The sequence below is a fragment of the Phoca vitulina genome, unplaced genomic scaffold, assembly GCF_004348235.1.
Source record: "Phoca vitulina isolate PV1807 unplaced genomic scaffold, GSC_HSeal_1.0 scaffold11, whole genome shotgun sequence".
Lineage (NCBI taxonomy): Eukaryota > Metazoa > Chordata > Mammalia > Carnivora > Phocidae > Phoca > Phoca vitulina.
Genome location: NW_022589714.1, coordinates 11,581,613 through 11,609,150, shown reverse-complemented (window position 1 = coordinate 11,609,150; position 27,538 = coordinate 11,581,613). Strand labels below are relative to the sequence as shown.

At 34.9% G+C, this 27,538-nt stretch overlaps 1 protein-coding gene across 4 annotated transcripts in view; it reads right to left on the bottom strand.

Annotated features, from left to right (window-relative positions):
* Window positions 1-9,848: 9,848 nt before the first annotated feature.
* Window positions 9,849-27,538, bottom strand: part of PHIP (pleckstrin homology domain interacting protein) — a 134,746-nt gene continuing 117,056 nt past the window's right edge. For 2 of the 4 annotated variants that reach the window (XM_032409412.1, XM_032409409.1), the window contains exons 36-40: window positions 21,974-22,126; window positions 20,922-21,085; window positions 20,211-20,470; window positions 19,511-19,708; window positions 9,849-15,355 (exon numbers count right to left, since the gene is read on the bottom strand). In XM_032409412.1, the coding sequence (XP_032265303.1) occupies window positions 14,718-15,355; window positions 19,511-19,708; window positions 20,211-20,470; window positions 20,922-21,085; window positions 21,974-22,126 (1,413 nt within the window). In that variant the 3' untranslated portion in view covers window positions 9,849-14,717. Of the gene's footprint in view, window positions 15,356-19,510; window positions 19,709-20,210; window positions 20,471-20,745; window positions 20,817-20,921; window positions 21,086-21,973; window positions 22,127-27,538 lie in introns of those variants that run through there. The other 2 variants (XM_032409410.1, XM_032409413.1) reach the window with 2 other exon arrangements.

The window sequence follows — 27,538 nt, the reverse complement described above, 5'->3', positions numbered from 1 at the left end:
CCCCCCCCCCCCCCCCCCGGCCGCCCGCTGGGGCATCGCGGCGGGTGCGCGCTGCGCAGAGAACGGCCGCGCGCACTCTGCTGGGGGCGTTAGCTCGGCTCAGGCGCCGCCCCCGGGGCTCTGAACCCGACCTTCTCTGCCCGACTCGCCGCGCAGAACGCGGAATCTACAGTAGTCTACCCAGAGCTCCATCTTGTGCGGGGAACCGACGTCCTAGCTCTTGGCCCTGCCCTCCTTTGCCCACTGTTAGTGCCAAGAGGCAGGATGGCTTTCGTGTCCTCCGTATCCCTCAACCTACTTATACCGCCCGGGGCTGTAGATTTTGCCCCCCCCCCCCCCCCCCAGGCTCCTACTCCGTTCCTATTGCAACAGCCTAACACTAGGTCACCGGTACCACTGATCACCCCACTCCAGTTTCAAAATCTGATCCCCTCAAATCCACACCAGGACGCAGTAACCTAACTTAAATGCAACTCTGATCGCATGCTTTCTAGTTTAACACCTGTTGGTGGCTTCTAATGGCCAGCCCACAGAGGCCAACCCCCTCTGCGTGCTTTCAAAGGCCCCTCAAGATCTGGCCTCTGTGCTTTCCCCAGTCTCATCCCTCCTTGTATACTCCAAAGAGTTGAACAGGCTCCCTTCTCTGGGATATTCCTTATCCCAATTGCCTCCCGGGCTTGTCTGGCTAATTTACTCATCTTTGAGTTAAAAAACTGGGCTCTGACATTCTATCTTCGGGGATGGTATGCCGGCTGAGTTGGATGACCCTCTTGGGTTCTTCAGAGCACCTGCGTGTCTCCGCTGTAGCAAAGATCACTACTCCAGCCATGTAGTCACTTACCTTCTCGGCCCACTTGCAGCAGTTGATTACCTACTACACTGCACCAGGCACAAGGTGAAGCAGGTGTTATGAATTATTTAATAGTTACAACTACCCTATGAAGTAGCTTCTATTATCTCCATCATACAGGTGGGTATAGACTAAGAGAGCTTAAGAAATTTGTCCAATGTCACATGACCAGGATGTAGGGAACTCAGGCATCCATATTTTTAAAAAATCACCCTCCAGGTGATTCCTGTGTGCAGCCGAGAACCAGTGCTCTAGCTTGGAGAGCTCTTTCAGGACAAGGGCCATGTGCTTCATGTCTGGACCTAGTGTAGTGACTGGGATATAGTAGGTGTTGTGGAATAAATGGAGGTTTTATTTGTTCTCTACCACACCAGAAAGCAGGCCATTCAGGAATCATAGTGGCCTGTTTGTTGTTGTTGTGCAAAGAGACTCAGAAAGTTAAGTGACTTGACGGTTCACAAATGGCAGAATCGTGAAGACCAGGGACTTTTGACTCTTCCCAGGCTTTTTTCACCATTGTAGCTTTTTCTGGGACAGCCTCCCAGGGGAGGTTGTGTGTGTGTGTGTGTTTAATTCTTCCTAGAAAACTTTGGTGATAAGAGATTCATTGTCACATTCTCACATCAGACATCTGTAGTGCCACAGTACACAGTACAGAGGGACGGGGTAGGTTCATTTTTCAAACCAACCTCTGGGATCCAGAGCCAAAATATGACATGAAGACAGAGTTTGCCAGGCCAAGGAGGCTGCAACAGGCTAATGCCTTCAAAACTGCAGACCCTCCCAGGGTGAAAGGCTGAAGTGTTTTATCAGAAAATATGGGATCCGGGCTGTTTCAGTAGGAATCTGGTAAGTACTGCTAGCTGCGTTCATCGTGTCTTTCAAGGTGGGCTCATGACTAGCACTAGCACTGGCCGTCTGAGTCTCGTTACTAAGTGTACATTGAAGTCAGCGAAATAGCAGTATCAATACCAAGTTCCTGGAACAAAGGATTCTACAGAAAAACAAGTGGAGGGGAGGAGGCGGTTTCAAGAACGAGGAAGAGAAAAATTTGTTCAGTTTAAAGTCAGGTCTTGCCAAAGCACTCACTAATGTGTCCATCTTAATTTCCATCCATCTTTACATTTCTAAAGTGGTTTCAGGTTCTGGTGACAAAAAGAAAGAGAAGTAGCAAACTCACTGGGCAACACTGCTGTTTTGATGTGTATCCTCAAAAAGAACGGCTTCAGTTACTATAGTTATCTTGATATGATTCCAGGCCATCTGAAATATTGTTCCAGGTGGTTATGCCAAGCCACCAGGTTGAAGGATTTTTAAGTAAAAAGGTAATATGATCAAATTGGATTTACTAAACATAAACACACACACACACACACACTCATCGCCAGCCAGCAACAGTGCAGGGGATGAGTTGTTGTGGGACAAAAGGAAACACAGGAAATGGTGTCCATAATAGGAAAAAGCTGGAAAGAACCACCACATCTACTGGCAACAGAATGATTAGATTGTTATATGTTCACACAATAAGTATTACACAGCAGGAAAAATGAATGAATTATACCTTGTGTAAAATTATTGTCATATAAAGAGACAAAGAATATGCCACCAAAAATGTAGGAAAAAGATGTTAGTGCTCAGGCTTTAACTTAAAGAGGATTTGTTAAAGAGAACTTTGTTAAAAGAGAAATATTTGAGTGTTTATAATTTACAAGACCTCTACAAGTGCGTGAGTACACATGTTGTCTAAGCACATTCTACATTTGGTAGAAAATGGACTGGGAAATCACTATTGATGGCACAAATACTACTGAGGAGATGACCTCATTTATATGTGGAATCTAAAAATTGGAACTCCTAGAACCAGACAGGGGAGCAGTGGTTTCCAGGGGCTGAGAAGGGGAGGGGAACTGGAAGAGGCCAGCCAAAAGGTATGAGCTTGGTTATCAATAAGTTCTGGGGATCTACTTTACACAGCATGGTGATTATAGTTAATAATACTGTACTGTATACTTGAAATTTGCTAAAAGAATAGATCTTAAGTGTTCTCACTAGACCCCCCCCACAAAAAAAAGTAACCATGTGAGGTGATGGATATATGAATTAACTTGACTGTAGTAATCATTTCACAATGTATATATCAAACCATCACATTATACACCTTGTGTACATTTATATAAATATGTACATAAAATATGTACAATTTTTATTTGTCAATTATACATTAGTTAAGTCTGGAAAAAAATAAAACAGAGTTTAAGCCAAAAAGTGATGAGAACAAACTAATTAACACATATTTAAAGTGAAACTCCTTTTTTTCTTTAGCAATATCTCAACTATTTTTGTCAGAGGGGTTAAAAATGGGTATTTATTAGATTTCTTGGAAAAATACTGATATTAGGTAAAATAATGAGTAAAATGGGGAGAAGCAAATAGGAATGAGCAGATGATATACTCTTACATCTTTTGACACTTTCTAGCTGCTCCTTAGTAAGCGCAAGATGACAGAGTGTAGAATCAATATTTGTAATCATTGTAATATTATACTATGCCAAAATATTTGAGTCATATGCAGTGTTCCAAAATAAAATTTCATTTGTAATATAGACCATTTTAACCATTCCTCTAAATTAAGATTTATTTATTTGTGGGGAGGAGGGGCAGAGGGAAAGAAGAGAAGCAGACTCCCTGATGATCGTGGAGCCCATCTCCGATCCCTGAGATTAGGACCTGAGCCAAAACCAAGAGTAGGATGCTTAACTAACTGAGCCAGCCAGGTGCCCGCAATTCCTCTAAATTAAAAGAAACTTGCTTTAACTAGGGATCAACAAGTTAATACATTTATTAGCTCACTCCTGGGATTAATAACTTGTAAGAGAACACTGAAAAGTTTTCTCAAACCTCAAGAAAAAGGGTATCTTTTAACGTGCCCCTCAGCTGAGAATTATTTTAAAAAGGTTAACCCAGAGGATAACTTCTTTAAAGTCTTGACTGAAATGAATCTTAATTTTGAAGATGAGCCATTATCTGAGTTTTGGTATCACAATATCCAGCACATTAAAATTATTTGTACAATGCTTTCATGTTTCTAAAATAAAATGTCTAGCTTTTGTACACCAGGGCTATTGGTAGACGGGCATCCAAACTGTACAACAACAACAACAAAAAAGAATAGGCGGCAAAAGTCTGTTTACGCAGTTATAATCCGACATTTCTGTGTTATGTCTAGTGTGTATTAGGCTGTCTTGCCTAAATTCCATTTCTGAAAGTCTACTGGTTGACGACCTCTATCATGTTAAGAATTAATTCAAGGCAACACTCCTAAACAATTTCAAAGCTTTCTGTGAAATATGGCATATCTAGAATTGCTCTCAAGATTTCCAGTGAATCATGCATTGCCCATATGTAATGATGAAACCACTCCCTTATTAGGTAATTCTGACATTTGGCTTAATAAGCTGAATAAATATTATTGATACTAGTAGTAACAAGTTATATTTTTTATATCTTAGGTATTATAGACAGAATTATCATCATGCTTCACATATGAACTTCTGGCCACATCATATGGATCATTGGATACTGAGTTGCATATCATGAATTAAATTATGAACAACTGAGATTAGCAGAGAAAACTATTCAAGGACTGTGAGTCTGCATTCCTAACAATGTAAGACATCAAGGGGTTAGAAGTGATGGCAATACTTAAGTAAAAATGTTACACTGATCTTACGACTAAAATAAAGTCAAAAGCTCTTCAGCTGCTCAACCATCTTGAGGTGGCCATGAGAATGTGCCTTGAAGAACCCCGTCTACAGGGAGCTCACTAGACCAGGGGCCCCTGCAGCTACACTCTGAGCACCATCGCTGCATTTGTGCCATAGATTCACCTTCCTGAGGATGCTTCCTGCCAATATTGGGCCCGCAGGGTTACTAAAGCAGGTGCACACCTACCTGGGAGATGGGGGACTCCTCTGGCTGTCAACTTTGGTTCAATGACTCCCCCAGTCGTCCTGCCGAGTCTTCCTTAGACTACACAGCAGTCAAAGGTACTTTCATCCAGCCTTACTTTCCCTCTCACCTTCATTTGGTCACACTTACATTGCATCTGATGGATCTTAGGTTTTCCTAGCTCCCTTCCAATTTTCTTTCACAGGCATTTCCTTTATTCAAATCCTTCCATTTTTAATCCCATCTTGGCATGTACTTCTTAGAGGACTTGGACTAACATATGTCTAGAAATATACTGTTGGGGATTCAATTAAAAGTAATGACAGATTGGTGGTTTTTAAAATCCAAGATATCAGAAAATGATTATGGGTAGTACAAGCAGGCCCTTTTGGTGGCCTGTATAATGGCCTTTTGTAATAAGACCCAATCTTAGAAAGAATTGCCTTTAGAGCCAATATTATAAATCATATATAGAAATCACTCATTAACCCAGTCAACTCATTTTTGAGTAGAGAGCAAGTTACTTAATCTCTGTGCTTAATTTCCCTAATGTAACATGGGAATAATAATTGTATCTAACTCATAAAACTATTCTGCAGTCTAAAAGAGCTACTATATGGGGGCATCTGGTTGTCTCAGTTGGTAGAGCATGCGACTCAATCTCGGGGTTGTAAATTCGAGCCCCACGTTGGGTGTCCAGGTTACTTAAAAATACAATCTTAAAAAAACAAACAAAAGAGCTACTGTATGTAAAGAATGTAGAACAGGGCTTGGCACATAGCATTTAATTAGTGCATTAATGATCATTACTATCAGTATGAGTTTGGCACTTGAGTACATACAGTTTGCAAAGACAGCTAAGATAGAAAAATCTATATTTAAATGAAAAAAAGTCACAAAAGAGATGGTCAGAATGGTGAGGAAAAAAGCTAGAATTTGTTCACTCAATGGCATGTCTGAAAAGGGAGAAGGGAACTTTATTTGCTCCAAGTTTTGCACAGTTTTTATACAGCAGGCTTCTTTATTAATTGTAGTTTGATATCTGGTGAAATAATGTCACTCTATTTTATACAATGTTACTCGGACTACTATGAGAGTTTAATTAGCATTCCTTGGTTTTGTAATAGTGATGACAGAGAAATACATTCCAGACAATCTTTTAAGTGGTCTTAATAAGTGAGGAAGCTTGACTAGAGTTAAAAAGGAAATAGGTCACCATAGGGATTAGCAAATCTTAGTGACTCATGAAAAAACAAAACTGGGACTTCAGAGTCTTTAGGAGCGAGCTCTATCTAGAGCAAAGTGGCCATATATGTTTATTATTTCTCTGGGATAAATATGGCCTATACGGTTTAATAGGGTTGTCCTTGTATCATGAAAACAGCACAAAGCTTGATGAAATTATCTGTTTCATAAATGTGCGTGTAGTGTTTTAGCTGAGTATATGAAATCTTTTCTGATGATTTTTAAGACTTTGGTTAAAGGTCCCACCCAAATCAAGTAAAGTTACATGTTAACTTGTACATTTTATCCAGTAGAGTTAAAAATCATTTCTGTTCATTGGACAAACTACAAAGTTATCGTATTCGTCTGTAAAACATTGATCAGTTTTGTATCTAATCCAGCGATCTTACCTTCCTGTGAATAGCCATACTTTCTTCTTCGAATGCCTCAATTTTTTGTTGAAACCTGGACATTTAAAATATTATAATATGGTAATTGGAAACCACATCCTCCCCGCCCAGGTTTTTTCTAGTACTTGTAAGAGACATTAACAATCTTTCTTACAAAAACAAGTAGCTCACAAACATTTTAATATAAGAGTCCCAGTTCATATAACTAAGGTGAATCTTTGGGTAAATTAAGCTGATTTAATAACTTTGGTTATTAAAATAATTTAACAATTTAAATAATTAAATAATGGCTGTCTTTTCTATATAAGTATGGAGTATAATCCAACAATACATTTTATTTTTAAAGTGAAGATTGGGCTTGCTTAAGAGACAAGTTAATATGAAGCCCTTAAATTTCTCGTGCTGGTCTACTAACTAGATAAGCTAACATTACTTACATAATATTGAGAATAAAAACATAAAATGTCTTCAAATAAATTGAATAGTGATTCTGACAAATGTTTGTATAATAGTAATTATGTTTCATAGTATATCAGCTTGAATATAACTTCCAAGATCCTCAGGTAACTTAAAACTTTGGATTAATATTAAATTGAGTTAATTAATGGGTAATCATTGGATACCTATTTAATTGTATGTAAGATTCAATACTGAAATACTGCTCACTCAGCATAATTTTATTTGCATTTGCTTCTTGTATTTATATACTATGGATGGCTATTTTTGGGTTATGTATTTAACGGACATGTTCATTTTTGCAACTTTAAGGTTTCAAAGTTATGTGTATTCATGAGCTTTGCTATTCTGCAAAAGTGTTTCCATAGGACAGTTTTCAATTCCTTTCCTTTGAGTTTTCTCAGTAAAACAGTTACATTGCTTAAAGTTTGTAATTAGCATATGTAGCTGAGACCAGGAACAAACACAGACAGAAAAACACAATTAAGTATCAAGATAACAGAATGAGTTTGTTTTTCAAGGACAGAGTGTTTTGTCCTGAAGTGTCTATTTCTTCCAAAGTATGGAAAACTTGAGGATCTAGAAGAGAGTAAGAGTCTGAAAAGAAACTTACAAAATGTACTAAAAAATTTGGCAAAACTCCCCCAGTTTTGGTGCACTTATTTACAAGAAAAGGAAGGGGAGGGAAGAGGGTATGAAAACTTTATCGTTAAGGACTATGTCAATGCCAAACTAGAATTTGGTGTTCTCCATTAAAATAATAAATTGTTCTTAAAGAGCTCAAAAGAAGACTAAATCGCTCTTCAACTTCTGTATGATCTGCTCAGATAGATTTTCCCTATCTCATCAGAATAATTTGCTTGGCTTTGTTTTGACTTTATAATGTCCTTCATTATTAAAACAAAGACCAAAATTAAAGAAGTTTCCCACTTGGCAAAGATGTGAGTTTCCTTGACATTGTTCTGCTTTCTATGTTTCTTTTTAAATATTTTATTTCACTTCTATTAAGTGGGAAACCAACTATTATTCTCAGGCACCTATGATCCTGTCTTAATGAAGTGATTAAATCTCCTCAGAAAACTTTTGATTTTGCTTTCCCAAAATTGAATCCTAAAATAAAAATTTCAAGATGTGTTTTATACAGAAACTATCTTTGAGACTTCCCAGAGGGCCCTGGGAAAATCACAAACTTTAGTACTTTTTATTAGTGTAAACAGATACTGCAACTCAAAACTCCTTTTCCTAAGAGTTCAGAAGATCTTGCACTTGTTACAATCAGGTCATGGCCACAAGGTACAGCTTGCCTGGAAGTTAAACATAAAATGGCATTATTTTATTTATGGATTAACAGAAAAGTCAAGACTGAACCACAAGTACAGGGGACAATATACAAATGAGACATAATCATATGATTATTTGAAATGAATTGGATGTTGCAGATTATCCAATCATTTTTTAAAAAACTTTACAGATGAAGAAAGTGAATTTAAAAGAGATGACTCAACTCTAAGCCTAGTTCATTCCATTACACTGCTGCCACCATGGTGTCTGATTAGGCAGAAAATTATTTCATTGAATCCTTTCTACTGTTCTTTTTCCAAACAAAACCAAAGAGCAATCAACATACAGTAAACGTGTTAAGTGAAAAAGATTACAAATACAAGGTATTTATTGAAAGGGATAGAGGTCTTGTGCTTAGGTTTCTAATCTTACTGTCCTTAAATAATAGGGAAATAGCCTCGAAGACAAAGTTGATGTTATTACAAAAGAGAAACCAGTAAAAAGTGGTTGCTGAAAATGAAATTTTTCTTGACTGGTTCTTCTAAGTATATACTAGGTATTAGTATCAGCTTTAGTTTAGGAAGAGAAAAAAGGTACTCCGGGAATGTTTGTTTTCCTCAACTTAGAAATTTATTTTATACAGTCATTTAAACAAAAACAAAAATTTTTTTAAAGATTTTATTTATTTGACAGAGAGAGACAAAGCTAGAGAGGGAACACAAGCAGGGGGAGTGGGAGAGGGAGAAGCAGGTTTCCCACAGAGCAGGGAGCCCAACCGGGGCTTGATCCCAGGACCCTGGGATCATGACCTGAGCGGAAGGCAGACGCTTAACAACTGAGCCACCCAGGCGCCCCTTAAACAAAATTTCTTAGGGAGAAATGATCATTAACAGCACAAAATCACAAATCATCCCATTTATCTGCTTAATCTGAATTGTCATTTGTTATAGCCCTACGTATTCTTTATACTAAAATTGGGATTCTTAGGAAGTAAAAAATGTATGCCAATCTGAACAAACTTCTAGGAAAACAGCACTCTTTCACAAATCTTATTTTGTATAACTGCTTAACAAGTGAAAATTTTCAACGTTCCATCATTTTTTTTGCAGGAATTTTACTTCACATTTTGAAAAAAATACACAAACTGTTCCTTTGAATTATCTCTTAGAAATACCTGAATGTATTTATCACCCAGTAAAATAACTTGCACTAGTAAATTAGTAAAATTGTTTTATTAAATGTACATATTAAAAGGCAAGTGACTTGGGGTGTCTGGGTGGCTGTCAGTTAAGTGACACACTCTTGGTTTCAGCTCAGGTCATGATCTCAGGGTGGTGAGATCAAGTCCCAAGTCGGGCTCTGCTCACCACAGAGTCTCCTTGAAATTCTCTCTCCCTCTACTCCCTTTTGCTCACTGAGGTGCACATGTGCACACGCTCTCTCTCAAATAAACAAATAAAATCTTAAAAAAAAAAGGCAAGGGACTTATTTTCAACCTTTGGTTATTTTGGAATTAGGGTACCCACAACTGGTTAGTAACTTTAACATTCTGCTAAATAGGGCATTTACGTAATAGCTCTTTTGGTACAGTGCCTGTTGAAATGATGCACTTAGTGCTAATGTGTTACCTCCACCCTCCCCCCCAAAAGCAAATAAATCAGGAGGCTCTACAAAATAGCTTAGAAAAACAAGTTTTCTATTTATTTAAAAATAAGTTTGTAGTTACTACATTGCAGGGACAGGAATTCTTACACATACATTCTAGTTTGTATAAAAGGATTCAAAGAATTATGCATCAAAACTAACATAGAAAGTGTCCACATAACAGTAAAGAAAGGTCCAATCAATATGTACAAAAAGAAAGGGCACTGCTATTCTGGTGTGAGACTGCCATTTATAACATGATACTCCAGGTTTCTGGAAGGAAAAAAACAAAAACCTTAATAAAGCTAAATAATTTGTCTTTAAACTCTGTGTTACTTATTACATACAACAGATTTGCTTGTGTTTAACATTGTTTTCTGTACAAAATAAGTATAATTTTAATTTGAAAATGTGTCAGTTTCAACTTTAACCCTCTAGGTCAGTTACTTTTAAAAAATTGAGCTACATTCTACACGTCTAAATATCGTGTGACAGGATTTAACAGTTTTCTAAAGGATCTTTAATAAAGACCTCATCTTCTTGCAGTTTTAATATGGTCCAAAAATGTAACTTTGTATTTTGCCTCCATTTATAGTTTACCATTGTGATTAATCAACACACACAATCTTAAAAGTAATGAGCATGTGTGTGCCTCTCTGCATCATATCGTGTGTACTATATATCATCTCAAACCTATTCTCTTAGCTCCTTAAATGTAGAAACTCATAGCCACCCACTATTATGTATTTGGTTTTGTGCCATATAAAGGTTAATTTCCTGATGATTTTTATCTGCATTAAAAAAGTATTTCAACACAGAGCTATCAAAACTAAAAATAATATATATTTATAGCTCATAATATTTTCTAATTGTTTTACTGCAGTGTGTACAAGATTTATCTCTGGAGCGTCAAAAGTGGTACTTACAGTCTTCTGACTCAATTTGACCTCTTCTTGGTTACTGTACATAGTACAAAATATCATCTGTAGTGCTTAGCTCAGTATAATTAAGAACATAAGTAGTTTCTTAGTAAACTTAGTTCAAATCACTTGGAAATTTGGGGAACTGAGGGGAAGTGCAAGGAGGAAAGTAAGGAAAAGGTGTATTTTTCTAATTTTAATAGGAAAATAAATTCTCACCTAAATATAACTAAACCACATCACAACCTGTTATGTAAAAAATACTTTCTTAAATACTTTTTTAGTATGGGGACAATTCACAGAACATAAAATTAATTCCCCTTTTATGACTTTTAAAATCATGTATTTCCTGCATATAAGGAGAATGCTTATAGCCCTTTAAACACTCAAGTATCTTGGTCCTTTCAACCTACTTAAAAATAAATTTCAGGTGAACAAAAACATTCAGAATAACAATTTGTTTTCATTAGATAGAAAAAAATCAAAATTGCGTCCAATTGACATATGAGAGATACATAGGTATGTATGGATAAAATGGAATGCTAGAATTAAATACTATTAACTAGAGGAACTAATTTGTAAGTCAGATTTTTAAAACATGTAAATGTGAATATCACATAAGCAAAAATGTTACTTGAATACATTTGTTAAAATGTCTGATTAATATACTACACTGCAGATAAGGGACAGTTCTAGATGTTAACACAACTGCTGCATGAGGATCTTTTTGCAGACCAGTCTATCTTATGCAATTCACTTCCAAGTGATACTAAATCCAGCTAAACTCATATCTCAGATGTGACATGATCAAGCTCACCATTATTCTATACAGTTATTCTAATTAAAGGAGGAAGATACTTTCATAACAATGTTAACAAATAGTCTTCAAATTTGTGGTGAAGCTCTGCCAATAATAAAAACAATGGAAACAAGACCAACATTCTTTAGTACATAAATTTATGCAGAAAACAGTCTAATGACATAATAGCAGATTGCAAAGGATAAAATTTTAAGAAGGTATATATCTATTGCCCAGAGTTGTGAGGCTGTAATTAAACTGAATGTTTAAACTGCTCATTTGCAACATTTTATAACTTTATAAGATTTGATTGGGACTGGAGACTGTTGGGGTGGAGAGAATATTAGGGTTAGGGACTTAAAAATATATAAATTGATTTATATTTTCCATGTATTCTGAAACTTTCAATAAACTTGAGGTTTCTATTGCTCACCTAAGAAAACTGCCAACATTTCCTTTTGGCCTACAAAGAGTACATACATGGTGTCACTGTCTCAAAGAGGATATTTTTCCAGTAGTTTTGATATTTGGTCAAACAGAAGAAAAATATGATGATGACTTAAATTTCTCAATTCAACTTTTACAATGTATAGAAGCTAAATTATAAAAATATAAAATCTAAATATATCTGGTATTACGAGTACGTTTTTAAGTGTTTCAATTACAAAGAATCTGAATCCAAGCCATTTGTGCGTTACTAAGAAACCAGTGTCTAATGATGTCCAAATAAGGTCATAAATATACAGTGTCTTTAGAACAGGAACAGTACATTTACTTGTTGCAGGTAAGATGGTAAATATTCATTTCTTTGCTCAAGAGTTAGAACCAATCCATACATCATACTAGAGGTATATTCCACTCTAAGACTGTGTACGCTCTTCCTTTTTCTGTACATACCTTAAAACTATACATGTAATTTTTACAAAAATGGATTTATAGTCTTATTATTTTTTTCCAACACAATGCAGATAACATCAGGAAATTACATGTTTCAAATAGATTGCCTTCAAAAGCAACACATTACTTTAATGACTTAAATCTCAAACATACACATTATTCTCAATAATGGCGTAACTGAAAGACTCACTTTACTATACAACCAAGCCATCCATTTCTGCATTATGAAGAGTTTAACTACTGAATTTTAATTATATAGTTAAATATATTTGTTAGAAAAAAATAAATATACAAAAACCTGAAAAATTTGAAATTATTTCTCAACTGCAAAATCACAGCAATCCAGTTAAGATCTGGAAAATGGTTTACTTAATTTCACAGGAGGATTTCTGTACAAATTTAGTTACAAATGATCTAAAAAGCCCAAATGCATCACTTTCCATTGTTCTTCAATACAATTAAATGACGGCTAACATTTATCCCTATCAGAAACAAGTAAAGAAATAATTATGTAATGTATTTTGCCAAGGTTCAATTAAAGACTTTATTTTTCTACATCAGGGTCATGCTGATACATATTTTCCCATCCTCAGTTTTTAAAAATGTAGTATCTGAAAATTTTGGTTACATTTTTGTACCATACCAGTCCTCAGAAAATACTACATTCTTTAAACTTTTTAAAAAATGGACAATAATTTTTAAACAATAGAAATGGTATTTATGTTGGTTTTTAAGGTATAAAATAACTAACTGTACCATAAACAAATAAATAACTGCTTTCCTTTTCCATAGCAGTACATATAGCAATACATTCTCCTAAGTCATATAGTTATCATTTACAATAGACAACTTAATTTTACTAATGATGCAAAAAATAATAGAATACAAGGCACAATCATTAAATGGAATTTTTCTTTAGGGTGTATACTGACATACCAGCGTGATAAGGATACCATAAAAAGTGCAGAAAAAACACAATGTGCAATGAGACCACTGTATAAAACATGATTGCATAAAAAGTGATTTGGCCTATTTTAACCTTTAATAATTGAAAATAACCAATCTTCCCCTTAAAATTAAACTATAAAGTATGACATTTTAAAATTATTTTTATTCTACCACTATCTAAAAAATCCTGAAAAAAGAATTTATACCTGGGTAATAGTATATAAGTATGTGTTTGTATATATATTTAATTATACCCATTTATCAATATATACACATACACACACAGACACATTTCTTTGTAAGTCATTTTAGCCTATTAGATATGTCTAAAGTTTAGAAACGACATCAATCCAGATCAACAAGTAAACATCAAATCCCATACCTTTTTCCTGTATTTTCCTTGAATCCTTTAACCACTTAAACATTTTCTCTAAAACATCTCTGTCAAAGGACCCACCAGTGCATTATTTTCTACTATTAAGTACCAAAAAAAGATACATCTCAGCATAACTCTTTTTAATAACGTGCTCTTTAGAATAATATATAGCCTTTCCAATATTGAAAAGTGTATGCTGTCCTGACAGTCAAAAACAGGCTTTCCACTGCACTGATTCTCAGTCTTTGGCACAATAAACAGAGATTGAGTGATTGATATAAGAATCAAGGTCTGAAAAATTAGACAGTCAAATGTTTTCCAATGTGGATATGTTTCCTTTTCATAAGTACATTTTCTCTTACGTTTGGCAGAAATGGAATACAGCAAAAGCCTTGTCTAGATTCTTTGTAGATGAACATTCTATAATTAAAATTAAACTTTTTAGGGTATCAAATGGTGGGAATTTTATATTTATCTTTAGAGGAAACACACTTCTTAATTTACTGCTACTCTGGTAACATCTGTCTTCCTAGGGGCACGACTTCTGTATCCATAGAAATGTACCTGGCTTGGTCAAAAATAATTCATTTTAACATGAAATGCTCTATCACTAGGAATATTATGCTCAAGAGTGTAGCAGAACTGTCTTTTCCAGAAATAAACTGGGAATTCATTATAGGTCCTCAATTTCTTTTGTTTCAAACAGTGAATGAAATGAATGTTGAAATGCATAACCTACCTAAGGGCAATAAATAGCAAACATTTAAAATATATATGTATATATTTATATATATATATATTCATTTAAAGAAGTGAAGTGTCTTGTAAGTTTGTTTGTTTTTTTGCAAATCAAATCATAACATTCCCTAATCCACCATAGCAGCAAGGAAGCAGAAGCCTTAGTTCTACATATTCCTTAACTGTACCTACTTTATGATTTTGAAGGAAAATATTTTGGTACAAGTTACCAACCAATTAAATTAGCTTTTGCTTTTTCAGTCAACTTTCGGACTCGTCCTCTACTAGAAGTTCCGAAAGTCAAAGAGGTGTCTTCGAACAACAGCTGCCTTTGCTCCTCTTCAGAATCCTCCTCATTATAGAAAGCTGTCCTTCGACCTTGGTTTCTAGTTCTCATGTGGGGCTCAGAGCCTTTAAGTTCCTCAAACTCTTCTTCCTCATCCATAGGATCATCTGTCTTTCTTCGGTTACTTCTCCTTAGCATTTTAACACTTGTAGGAACTATGAGATCTGAATCTAGTTTTTGTGTCTTCATCTTCCTTTTCGGTTTTCTGCCTCCACGACTTTTCTTCTGTAACAAATCCTCCTTTACAGTATTAGTTTCAGAAAGAAAACTGCATGTTGAAGAAGGAACTACTTCATCTCTGATTGAATGCACATTATTTTGCTCTGAATTTTCTGGCTTTGCATACTGTAGCTTTTTGGGCTTTCTACCCCTTTTCTTGTGTGTAACTTCACCACTGTTGGTATTAACTTCTACCTTAGGCTTCCTTCCAGGTCCTCTCTTCACAAGTTTGGATGGCTGCCCTCCATGGCCATTTACTTGAATGCTTCCTGGTATGAGAGCATTGTTCTTACAATCTGCTAAAAAGGAACAACAGCACACTTAATATATGGAATTGCTTTTTTTACTTGACCCTCAAACTAGTCATTAAGGACATTGCTATACTTACATAATAACATAATTCTAATTTTTGTTTTTACTAAAATGAGAAGAACCACCACCAAAGGCTGAGAGTTTAATGATCTTATTTTCTACTTGAAACTCACAGAGGAGGAAAGATCCTCAATGAAATCATTAATGACCTCACATGAGGGAAATGAAACTCAGAACAAATAAATAACCTGTTAATACTATAAATTATGATCGAGCTGGGGATCAGCCAAGACTTCTTATTCCACTATTACCTTTACTACATGCTCTAATATAAAAGCATTGTTTCTATTACACAAAATGACCCTGTATACTTGTATGGAGCTTAGCAACCACAAAGAACTTTGTTTACCTCATTAAAAAGTCTCCTGTATTCCTACCTTTAAGCAGCTCAATTATGGAAAATGATCTTAGTATAAAATCCACGACATTTTAACTTGGTAATCTGAATACATAAGCATATCATCCTTTCTACTTACCTCTAATCACTTTTTCCTACTAGGGATGGAATAAAAAGGGACTATCAAGACTGGAATGATTCTCACTCTTATTTGATCCCTTTTTGGATGTGATCATCATACCCTCTTCTAGTATCACAGAAGAGTTTACAGTCTAAATATTTCCTTATGTCCCTTAGAAGTAAAAGGGACCTCCTCTTGTAGTAATCCTACCACATAAGAAGTTTCAGAGTACATCTACTGGAATAATTTACATCAATTATTCTCCAGAAAAACTACCATGCCTTTGGTATTCTTCATCTGTCCTAACTATAAGAGTAGAAATAAGTTACTCTTGGTCATGAACTATGTTCTCAGAATTGTTTAAAAAGGATGAAATAAACAACAGCAGTTTTCTTCACTCACAGGCTCTTTGAAATAGTCCTATATCCTTATGTAATTGAATGGCAAACAACTGATTTATTATCATAAGCAGTACTAACTCCATGTATCAGTCAAATCTATTATGTATGCCACCATTATAACTGTAACAAATTCCATGATAAAGGTTATTATGCTTTGTAAAAAAAATATCAGAAAATTAATCTAGAGATCAAATTCTAAATCCACAGGATCTAGAGATCATGATGAACTGCCCTTCTGTGTTAAAAAAATGCTATTACCCCATCAGATGAAGGAAAAAGGTGATAAACATGTATTACCATTAACTTTTTCCTTCAAAGTTCTGAGATTTTTCTGTTTGGTTGTAATGGGTGATCTGCAATGCAATATTCTAGAGGAAATCCATAAAGAGATGAAAACTGCTTTTAAAGTGAATGCTTCTTCATAATGTTCATAATGGAATTCTTTTGGTCATAGGTTTGAATTATACTTCATAAGTATCACAGAAAAAAATCAAGGTCACAAGAGGTCAGAGCCAGAGGCAGAAGGAAAAGGCAAAACCCTCATTTCCTGACCCCCAGAGTACAAATAATTTTCTTTAGTGGTGTTCTGGCATAATGAAGGAAAGGGGAACAGGGAGAAACGTAGAGAGAGAGAGAGAGAGTGTGTGTGTGTAATTATTTTTTCTAACACACAATTACACTTAACCTGTTTAAGGATTCTATACATCTTGTTTTACATTAAGACTACTGACAAGGAATCTAAAGATCCAGTCCATGTACCCACTATAGAAATTCTATAGTGTGACTTCAAGGACTCATGAACTTCTTGAAATGGTCCAAATTTTCTGTGAATACCCCTATACGCATTTCCTGGGGGAAAGAACTACAGGTTTCATCAACATTACAAAGCAATACATAAACTAAAAAGGTTAAGAACTAATGCAGCTCTCTTTATGTGGATCTGTGTTCAGTAAGGTAGTTACTAACCATGTGGCTACTGAGCACTCAAAACACAGCTATGCAATTAAGGAACTGAATTTTTAATTAAATTTAAATGTGAATACTGAAACATTGTACATTTTGAAATACTGATTTCATGTTGAAATATTTTGGACATAATGGAGTAAATAATTAAAATTGGTAATTTCACCTGTTGTTATTGCATGTAGTAGCTACTAGAAAACTTAAACCGTGTATATGTCATGGTTTATATTTCCACTGGACAGCACTGCCTCTTGATTCTAATAGTTAATCCAGGGGTCAGTATTTATGTAATAAGTCATTATTAATGACTTACTAGCTTATTGTATTTCTATACTGTACTGGTAACTCTTGTATATTTGTGATACTCAAAACTTTTATCTCCCTATCATAATGCTAGAACCAATTCACTATATACATTTGATTTTTGTAGGGTTCAAAGTGACAGAGGCAAGGCCAATATACTATACAAAACTTTTAATTCAGTTCAGAAAGGAAGCAAATATAAAAATATAAAACACTCATATATACAAAGTCATTTGCTTCTTTATTCAGTACATGTGTTGCCCAAGTGAGCACATTTGCTTCTTTATTCAAACACTTAGTGTCCATTATATACTAAGTATAGGTGATTAGAAAAAGTAATTAAACAGGAGTTCAGATTCTACTGGATACAGACACATGTAAAGAATACTCTACCACAAAAAGCAATGAACAGGGTGTTCTGGGAACATAAAAGATGAAGTGCTTGATTCGGTCTAAAGAACCCAAGAAGCAGCTTCCTAGAGTAGATGCTATTTCAAAGTGAGACTTGAAAGGTTCATGAAACCATTAAATTGGGAGGAAAAAAAGACATTCCAAATAAGGAAGAAAAGGGCAATGAAAATTCAGGGACTTCCAAGTTGTAGGATAGCTGGCACATAAAAAGGAGAAAGTAAAGAAAGCTGGAATGTTAGGCAACAGCCAAGTAATGAAGAGTCTTATATAATAGGCAAAAACATTAAAACTGATTCCACATGATTTGAAAGCAGGGAAGGATTTGAAGTGTGTGTGTGGGCATGCACACAAGATGTGCTGGAGATAAATAAATGATGAGAAAGATCAATTTTGCACAATGTGGAAGATGGACTGGGTAAGGAAGAGCCAAGAACGGAAACAGTGAGACCAGTTAGGAAACTAGGACAATAGTCCAGGTGAGAAATTATGTAGGCCTGAATTAAGAACACAGAAGTGAGAGAAGGAATGGATTTCAGAGATATTAAGGAAGCAGAAATAACAAGAACTAATGACTATGAAGTAGATCTGGAAGAGAAGGCCAGATGATTCCCTCATTTTAAGTTTATGCAGGGGGTAGATCCCAACGCCATTCATCAAAAAGAGAATGTATCAGTAGAAAAATTAAATTTTGAGAGGTTGCTGAGAATGTTCACGAGGAAATTGTTTAAGCGTACTTCAGAAGTCATGATACAAAATGCTTATTTTTGAGCTGCTTACTGCCAACAAGCCATAATTCTTTTAACATGTCACAGGATGTACTATATCAGTTACTTTCTCCATTTTTCAAACAAAGTCTTTATAATGAAAATCTGCAGATGCAAGAATCTGGAAGGTTAACTCTAAAGGGTTAAAAGTTGTATGACAGAATAGAGGTTGGGCTGTTGTCTACCCCGATGAGTTTCTATTTAGTGAAGGGCAGCGTGCTGAATTTTGTGATGTAAGAACTTAATTTTTCTAGAAAAGTAAAGACTGCTACACTGGGTTAATTAAATCCAATTTAATTTAAACTTCTTGAATACACTTTTTTTCTTTTTTTAAGATTTTATTTATTTGAAAGCGAGAGCCTGAGAGAGAGATCACAAGCAGGGGGAGAAGGGGTAGAGGGAGAAGCAGGAAGCCCGATCCGAGCCAAAGGCAAAGACTGAGCCACCCAGGCGCCCCTGAATACACTTTTTAAGGTGTTGTAATAATGAAGTCAGAACTATTTAATTTACATCACTAAAAGCCTTTGATTCTAGAATTTGTTTTTATTTCCATATAGCAATTTTTATGGCTTTTAATTTAAAGTTTAATGACAATATAGTTTGCTTTGGGCACAAAGCTGCAAATCAAGAGATGTCTCACTGAATGTATCAACTAGTACAGAACGTGTGACTTTTAAATGGGCAATCTAATAAAAAGTGGATATAAATGCTACCTCTGACAAAAAGCATCATTTTTAAGAAATACCTACTATGTATCTTGGAAGATACAAATAACACCTTACCTTGCTCAATGATAGGTGATGACTTTGTAAGAGTGGATGTTTTTGAGAGTACAGATGATTTCACTTTACGTTTGACTGGCTTTTCCTTTTCTATGTTTTCTTTCGCAGAATTATTCCTAGTGCCATGACTGATACTGGATTGACCAGGGCTTGAAAGAGTATTCAAGGTTTTGGAATGTTTCACAGAATTCTCTAGAACTAAAACACACACAAACACACACACACAGGATTAAAAACTAAGATTTAACCTAAAAACAAGCAAGGAGGTTGGGATTATTTCTAACCTGAATTGCTGGAATTAGCCAAAAGGATAAAACCTAGGAGTTGCTTAATGCTTCCTTAGGAAATTTACTTTCAAACAGGAAAAAGGAATACACAAATACGCTCTTAACAGTTTAGACCTTTTTGACGCTGTCCAGTCACTTCAAGATTATGCCTTGGCAAATTGTTACCAAGTCTGGGTACCAGGATTTAAGTTCAGGCAGTCTGGATCAGAGTTGCCATTTTTAAGCATTACTGTACACTGACATTCCTAAACCTCAATTTTTTCTTATTAAAAACAAAAACAAACAATAAAGAGAGGAAAACTAACACTGTCTGCTGGAATTTACTAAAACCCAGTATATCTCATTTGGCAAAATAAAAGCTTAAATTTAAAAATTACATATACTTCAATTTAGAAACTGTAACTGATTCTTACTTGTCTTCCCTGGCATTGCAGATGTATTAGCTTTTGAAATTAAAGTCTTTGCTGCTGAAGAAGTAGATGGTTGCTCAGTGGTAACTGGATCTATAACCACTCGATTGCTTCTGGTTCGAACTACAGAACTGGATTCTGTTTTACCATTTATCTGAGTGGCATTATGCCGTGGTGGTATTGTTCGTGTAGGTGTAGAGAATGGAGAGGTAGAGATATCGGACTTTAGCTGGGGTTTTAATGTCCTTTTTTTCCTTTCAGGGCTGTAAATAAAATAATATCATTAGTCATTCTTATAGCTTCATGTAGATGAATAAAATAGTTTTATACTGTTGGATTCAATATTTGTACTATTATGAAATATGTTAAAATATGAGATTTGTAGTGGATTTCATATGGTTGTGAGCCTTTGAAAGTGAATATTTAGTGAAGGACTGCCATAAATGCTACAGTTATATGACAGAAAGCATGATGCCATCACTATCCTAAAAATGCTGTTTTACTGTATAGATTTAGCAGTTTGAATTTAAGCACTTACACTAGTATAGCTTTAGTTAAAAGATTAAAAATCCTCCACATCTTAGGAACTTGCATGTCAAATATATCATTCTGCAATATAGGGAATAGTAAAGGAAGTATTAAAAAACACCGAGTTCTATCATTTAGATGACAAAGTTATAGATCAGCTGATGCTTTTTAAAATAAATCAAATACCTCGATGCAGCACTACTGGAAACAGAGCTGCTTCTGTTTCTTTTCTTCCTCCTTTTGGTTATTGTATTTCTTTTATGAAAACGAAGAGCAGATTTATAATCTGATAAAACTGAACTAATATGTTCTTCAAAGAAAGCAGACAGGCGCAAACTCATGCTGTAAATCTGTGATAAGAAAAAAAGTGTTTAAACATTTCTCAAAGGAAAACGTCTGTTCAGTAAATATTAACATGTAACTTATTTTTCTAGCAAAAAGTTTTAACAGTTTAAACATTACCTTTTCCCAATCTCTTTGGATGAAGAGCAAAACTAAAGCACTTTTACAATTAAACTATTTTTATATTTAGATTAGAAATATTCCAAGGTTTCAGATTCTTTTCTTTTTTTAAACATTTTAAGTAATCTCTACACCCAACAAAGACCTCAAACTTACAACCCCGAGATCAAGAGCTGCATGCTCTACCAACTAAACCAACCAGGCACCCCGCAAGATTTCAGATCCTTAGAGAAAAGCCTTAATATCAATTCCGATGGCTCATGTAGACAAAATTCCTGTGAACTCTATCACACTGAAACTATCCCTGAGGTTCTGAACCTGTTTTCCATTGCTACTTAGAATTAGCACCTATTCTTTTTCATTTCATTTCCATGTATCACCCCTTTGTGATGTCTTGTCTGCCCAAAGAGAGGTAAATGATATTTATAACTTTACTCATTTTTGTAATTCATTCACAAAAATGCCTTTTGCAAAAATGCAAAAAACAGCTGGAAAAGTTAAGCCCACATAACCCTAATATATACCAGGACAATATGTATGTGATATGTGTTCAAGAAAACCATTCCTAAACATTAGTGACATCACTGTTATTTTATAGAAGGAAAGAAATAGAAAGATGTGAATTCTTTTTTCCACTAGGATACCATTAAGAACATAATAGAAAGTCTAAATTTTTATTAAATTTTGCTCTAAATTTTAATTAAAGCAACATTTAGTTACTTAACCTTTTCTACTGATTTCATTTAAACATAAATAAAAACAATTTAATTATATACCCTTGATCTTTTGCTCGGTGTATAGGCTTTTGAATTGCTAAAAATAAGTCTGACATCTTTACATAATTCCATTGGTGACTCATAATTCCCAGCCTCTAAAGTTTCTCTAACAGTAGCAAAATCCATTGGAGTGTCAATGATGTCTCTGTAGTCCTAAGAGAAGAAAAAAAGGTGGTATTATTAACATCACTACCACAAAGTGTTACTACTCAGCACAGGGATTCACATACAATTTCTGTGATGATGAGTACAAGTCCTAGAACTTTTAATAATCCCTTATTTTCCTCAAGGCTCCTTTTCTCTAATAATTTTTTTTTCATGCCCTCTCCCTATTTTATCATTAACGGTGCTATTTTCTTACATTATATATTTGTCTATCTGGCATCCATTCATCATAGGGCTAATTACATTAATTATATTTTCTTATTTTCTGTATTCCTGATGCTCTGATATTTTGGGTTCTTTACAGACCTGAGGAGAGACTGACCCTCCCAGGGCCAAACAATTCTTACTTCTTACAGACAGCAAAAAGCCGCAATGAGAATACATCTTTCATATGTAAACCAACCATCTCCTTATCTAATTCCAACACACCAAGCCAGTATTTCCTCTGCCTTGAATTGTCCCAAAACTACTAGAGACCACCCCTATGCCCCCAAAGCCCACTGGAATTACTCAAACTAGCCAGTCCTGAAGTGTTTACCCTGCTCTGTCTTGCCTTTCTCATTGAAACCCCAATAAAGGCTCTGGCTTAAGCATTCAATGACAACATCTCTGGGACTTGTCAGCACAGTAAATTTCCTTTTAAGCCCCATACTCATTTCCTCCTGTGGCAGTGCTGACTATACCATATAACACCGTATATAACATGTACATTCTTAGAACAAATGGGTATTGCATTTTGTCAAATGCATTAATTGATATGATCATGTAATTTCTCTTAATATAAGTTACACTGACAGATTTTTGAATACTGAATGAGCCTTACAACCCTGGATAAAAACCCCGTTGGTCATGGTATAAAATCATTTTTATATATTGTTGAATTCTATTTGCTGATATTTTATTAAGAATATTTGCATTTTCTTCTTTTGTACTTTTTTGGCCCAGTTTTAATATCAGGATAATACTGGTTTCATAGAATGAATGGAAAAGTAGTCTCTTCTGTATCTTGTGGAAGAGACTATGTAGAATTTGTGTTAATTCTTTAAACATTTGGTAGAATTAACCAGTGAAGACATCTGGACTTAAGAGATTTCTTTTTTGAAAGGTTTTAATTACAAATTAAATTTCCTTACTGGTTATAAGGCTATTCAAATGATCTCACACTGGGTGAGTTGTGGTAGTTTGTACTTTCAGAACTGGTCCATTTCATCTAAGACATCAAATCTGTATGTGTAGAGTTGCCTACAGTATTCCTTTATTATCCTTTTGATATCTACAGGGTCTGTAATGATCCTCTATTGCATTCCTGGTATTACCAATTTGTATCTTTTTTCTTTTTAGCTTTCTAAATCTTAACAGAGGTTTATCACTTTCATAGATCTTTTCCAAGAACCAGCTTTTGGTTTTATGGATTTTCTCTATTGTTTTTGTTTTCAGTTTCATTCATTTCTGCTTTTTATATTTCCTGTCTTCTGCTCACTGTAAGTTAATTTTGTTTTTATTTTTCTAGGTTGTTTTTTTTTTAAAGATTTTATTTATTTATTTGACAGAAAGCGAGAGCAGGAGCAAAAGCAGGGGGAGTGGGAGAGGGAGAAGCAGGCTTCCCGCAGAGCAGGGAGCCCCATGTGGGGCTCGATCCCAGGACCCTGGGATCATGACCCAAGCCGAAGGCAGATGCTTAATGACTGAGCCACCCAGGTGCCCCTATTTTTCTAGGTTCTTGAGGAGAGAGCATGGGTTACTGATTTGAGACTTTCTCTCTTCTGATGTACCATTTAGTGCCATAAATTTCCCTGCATTGTTTTAGCCTCATCCTACCACTTTTGAAATGTTGTATTTTTATTTCAATGTGTTTTATTTCCCGTAAGACTTTGGTATCAAAGATTATTCAGAAGCATATTTATTTAGTTATCAATCAAGTGATTAGAGATTTTCCTGTTACTTTTATTTCTGGTTTGATTCCATTGTGGCTGGAAAACACACTGTATAGTTTCAATTACATTTGTCATTTTATTGTTTTCTGTCTGTTCTGTTGTTTTTTTAATTTTTTTCCCCAATCTTCCTGTGGGTTACTTGAACAGATTCCATTTGATTCATGCATTGTGTTTATGACTGTAACTAACTCTGCTATAATTTTTTAAGTGGTTGCTCAGGTGTTTATAATATATACAAAATTATCAAAATATACTGGTGTCACACAAAAAATGAAATTCAAAATGGACTGAACACCTAAATGTGAGACCTGAAACCATAAAAATCCTAGAAGAGAACACAGGCCTGTAATCTCTGCTACCAGCCATAACAGCATTTTTCTAGATATGTCTTCTGAGGTAAGGGAAACAAAAGCAAAAATAAACTATTGGGACTACATCAAAATAAAAAGCTTCTGCCCAGCGAAGGAAACAATCAACAAAACTAAAGGCAACCCATGGAATGGGAGAAGGTATTTGCAAATGACATCCAATAAAGGGTGAGTATCCAAAATATATAAAGAACTTATAAAACTCAGCATCCTCAAAACAAATAATCTGATTAAATATGGGAAGAAGACATGAGCAGACATTTCTCTAAAGACATAAAGATGGCCAAGAGACACATGAAAAGATGTTCATCATCACTTACCATCAGGGAAATGCAAATCAAAACATTATTATAATGAGGTATCACCTCACACTTGTCAGAATGGCAACGACGCAAGAAACAATAGGCGTTGGGGAAGATGTGGAGAAAAAGGGACACTCATGCATTGTTGGTGGGAAGGCAAACTGGTGCAGACACAGTAGAAAACAGTATGGAGGTTCCTCAAAAAGTTAAAAATAGAACTACCCTATGATCCAACAATCACACTACTGGGTATTTACCCAAAGAATACAAGAACACTAATTCAAAAGGATACATCTACCCATATGTTTACAGCAGCATTATTGATGAATGGATAAAGAGGATGTGGTATATATATATACATATACATACATACACAATGGACTATTACTCATCCAAAAAATTGAAATCTTGCCATCTGCAATGACATGAATGAGCTAGAGAGTATAATGTTAAGCAAAATAAATCAGAGAAGGACAAATACTATAGGATTTCACTTGTGTAGAATTTCAGAAACAAAACAAACAAGCAATGGGAAAAAAATAAGAGAAAGAGAGGTTAGGCTGGTGATGGGTATTAAAGAGGGCACGTACTGAATGGCGCACTGGGTGTTATGCACAAACAATGAATCATGGAACACTACATCAAAAACTAATGATGTAATGTATGGTGATTAACATAACAAAAAAATTTAAAAAAAGTTAAAAAAAAGAAAGAGACAAAGTAAGAAAGGCACTTTTATTTATAGAGAACTAATGGTTACAAGAAGGGATTAAGGAGTGCACTTGTCATGATGAGCACAGGGTGATGTATGGAAGTGTTGAATCACTACAATGCACCTGAAACTAATACCACACTGTATGTTAACTAACTGGAATAAAAATAAAAACTTAAAAAAGATAGTGAAATAGAAAATAACATATCCAAAGAGAAAATTGTGATTTCAGATTTTCCTGTGTAATGAAATCATATAAATGGCCTTAAAAAAAAATATGTATCTGAAACCTTGACTCTTTTTTTTTTAAGATTTTATTTATTTGTCAGAGAGAGAGAGCACAAGCAGGGGGAGTGGCAGGCAGAGGGAGAAGCAGGCTCCCCGCTGAACAAGGAGCCCGATGCGGGACTCAATCCCAGGACTCTGGGATCATGACCTGAGCCAAAGGCAGACGCTTAACCAACTGAGCCGCCCAGGTGTCCTCGAAACCTTGACTCTTAAGATAGCTGTGTATGTGTGGGGATGAGGGGGTAAGTTAAAGGAATTATAGAATTGCTTTATGCAATGGTAACATCGTCTGAACAGTGTCCAACCTCTCTAACCTCTTAAGGGTAACTAACCACTTTGACAGAAACTATAATTACTTGGATATTAAATATTATAACATACTGTCTTTACAAACTTTGCAGATTTTAGGGAAATGTTAAATATATTTATGTAAAACACTTCATCTTTCTTGATTTGTATCTTGGGTTTCCATTACTCAGTACAGTTTATGGTAACCACTCAATACACCTCTGAATAAAGGAATGGGATAGATTATTTAGCATGCTAATTTGCATAAAAATTTAATTTTTAAAATCTTGCTTTGTAAGTATTTTATTAAATTCAATTACAAAGGCTGAAGTATGAAAAATATGACTGCTTTATATATTCTGCTAGAGTTAGGTTGATAGTTAACTTATAGTTAATTCTGAAACATAAAAAGTGATAAATCCAGTTTTCACTTCTCAGTGACGGTAATAAAAAACAGTTAACAGTCCTAAGTCTTCACACCTCCCTCCATCAAGGAGTACCGTAAGAAACAAGTGATCAAATTAGAATTTTTTCTTGTTTCTTCTATTTGTCTGCTAATACTTTTGGCTTGTGGAAGGAGAAGCTCTAAATACTGCTCTCATTATTGTGAATACTTAAGAGACTACATTCTTATACACTAGTTATTCTCTAAGAATACTGCATATAGCTCTGGTGCACAAGATACAGAAAATATGGGCTCTTGTTCTCACTTTGTCAACAAATAGCTACGGATCTTGGAGAGCTGCTTAATCTGAGTCTCAGTTCAACATTAGTAAAATGAATCAGCTGTACCAGTATCTAGAGTTGGATATATATAAAGCAACTCATATATATACACATATATACGTATGTACGTATATATATATATGTATGTATATAGCAGATATTTGTATTCTGGACTTTTTCCTAGAAAGGAAGAGAAAGATGTAAGCTTTAATGTTTAGATTCTAGATGCATAAGTATAACTGTGCAGAGTCATGAATACAGGTCTCTCCCATATTTTTTGTATGGTTGTTTTAACATTTTCCTTTGTCCTCAGAGTTTTAATTTTTCGCTATTATTCCAGGTAAAGATTTTTTTCATATATATCCTGGTCAGGAGTCATGCTCTGTCAAATGTTTATCCACCCTAGAAAATGTATATAGCCATTAACTCCTCAAATATTGCCCCTCTCCCATTCTGTCTACCCTCTCTCACTGAATTTTTTCATCTATCTACCGTATCTCTTAATCTTTCCGAGAGCTTAATTTCAATCATTATACATTTCATTTTCAGAAATTCTATTTAGTTTAAATTTTTAAAAATACCTGCTTCCTCCCCAGCCCCGGTAAGGTCTTTTTTTCCTCATGCTTCTTATCTCTCCATTTATCTCTTAAACCAAAATAACAAATCCAAGTTTAATAGGCAGCATTTCATTTTTCTTTCTTGGTGGTACATTAAATAAGTCACTGGTGTTTTAGATTTGATGAAGTACAGTATTTCAGAAATAATCTATCATATGTCAAGTT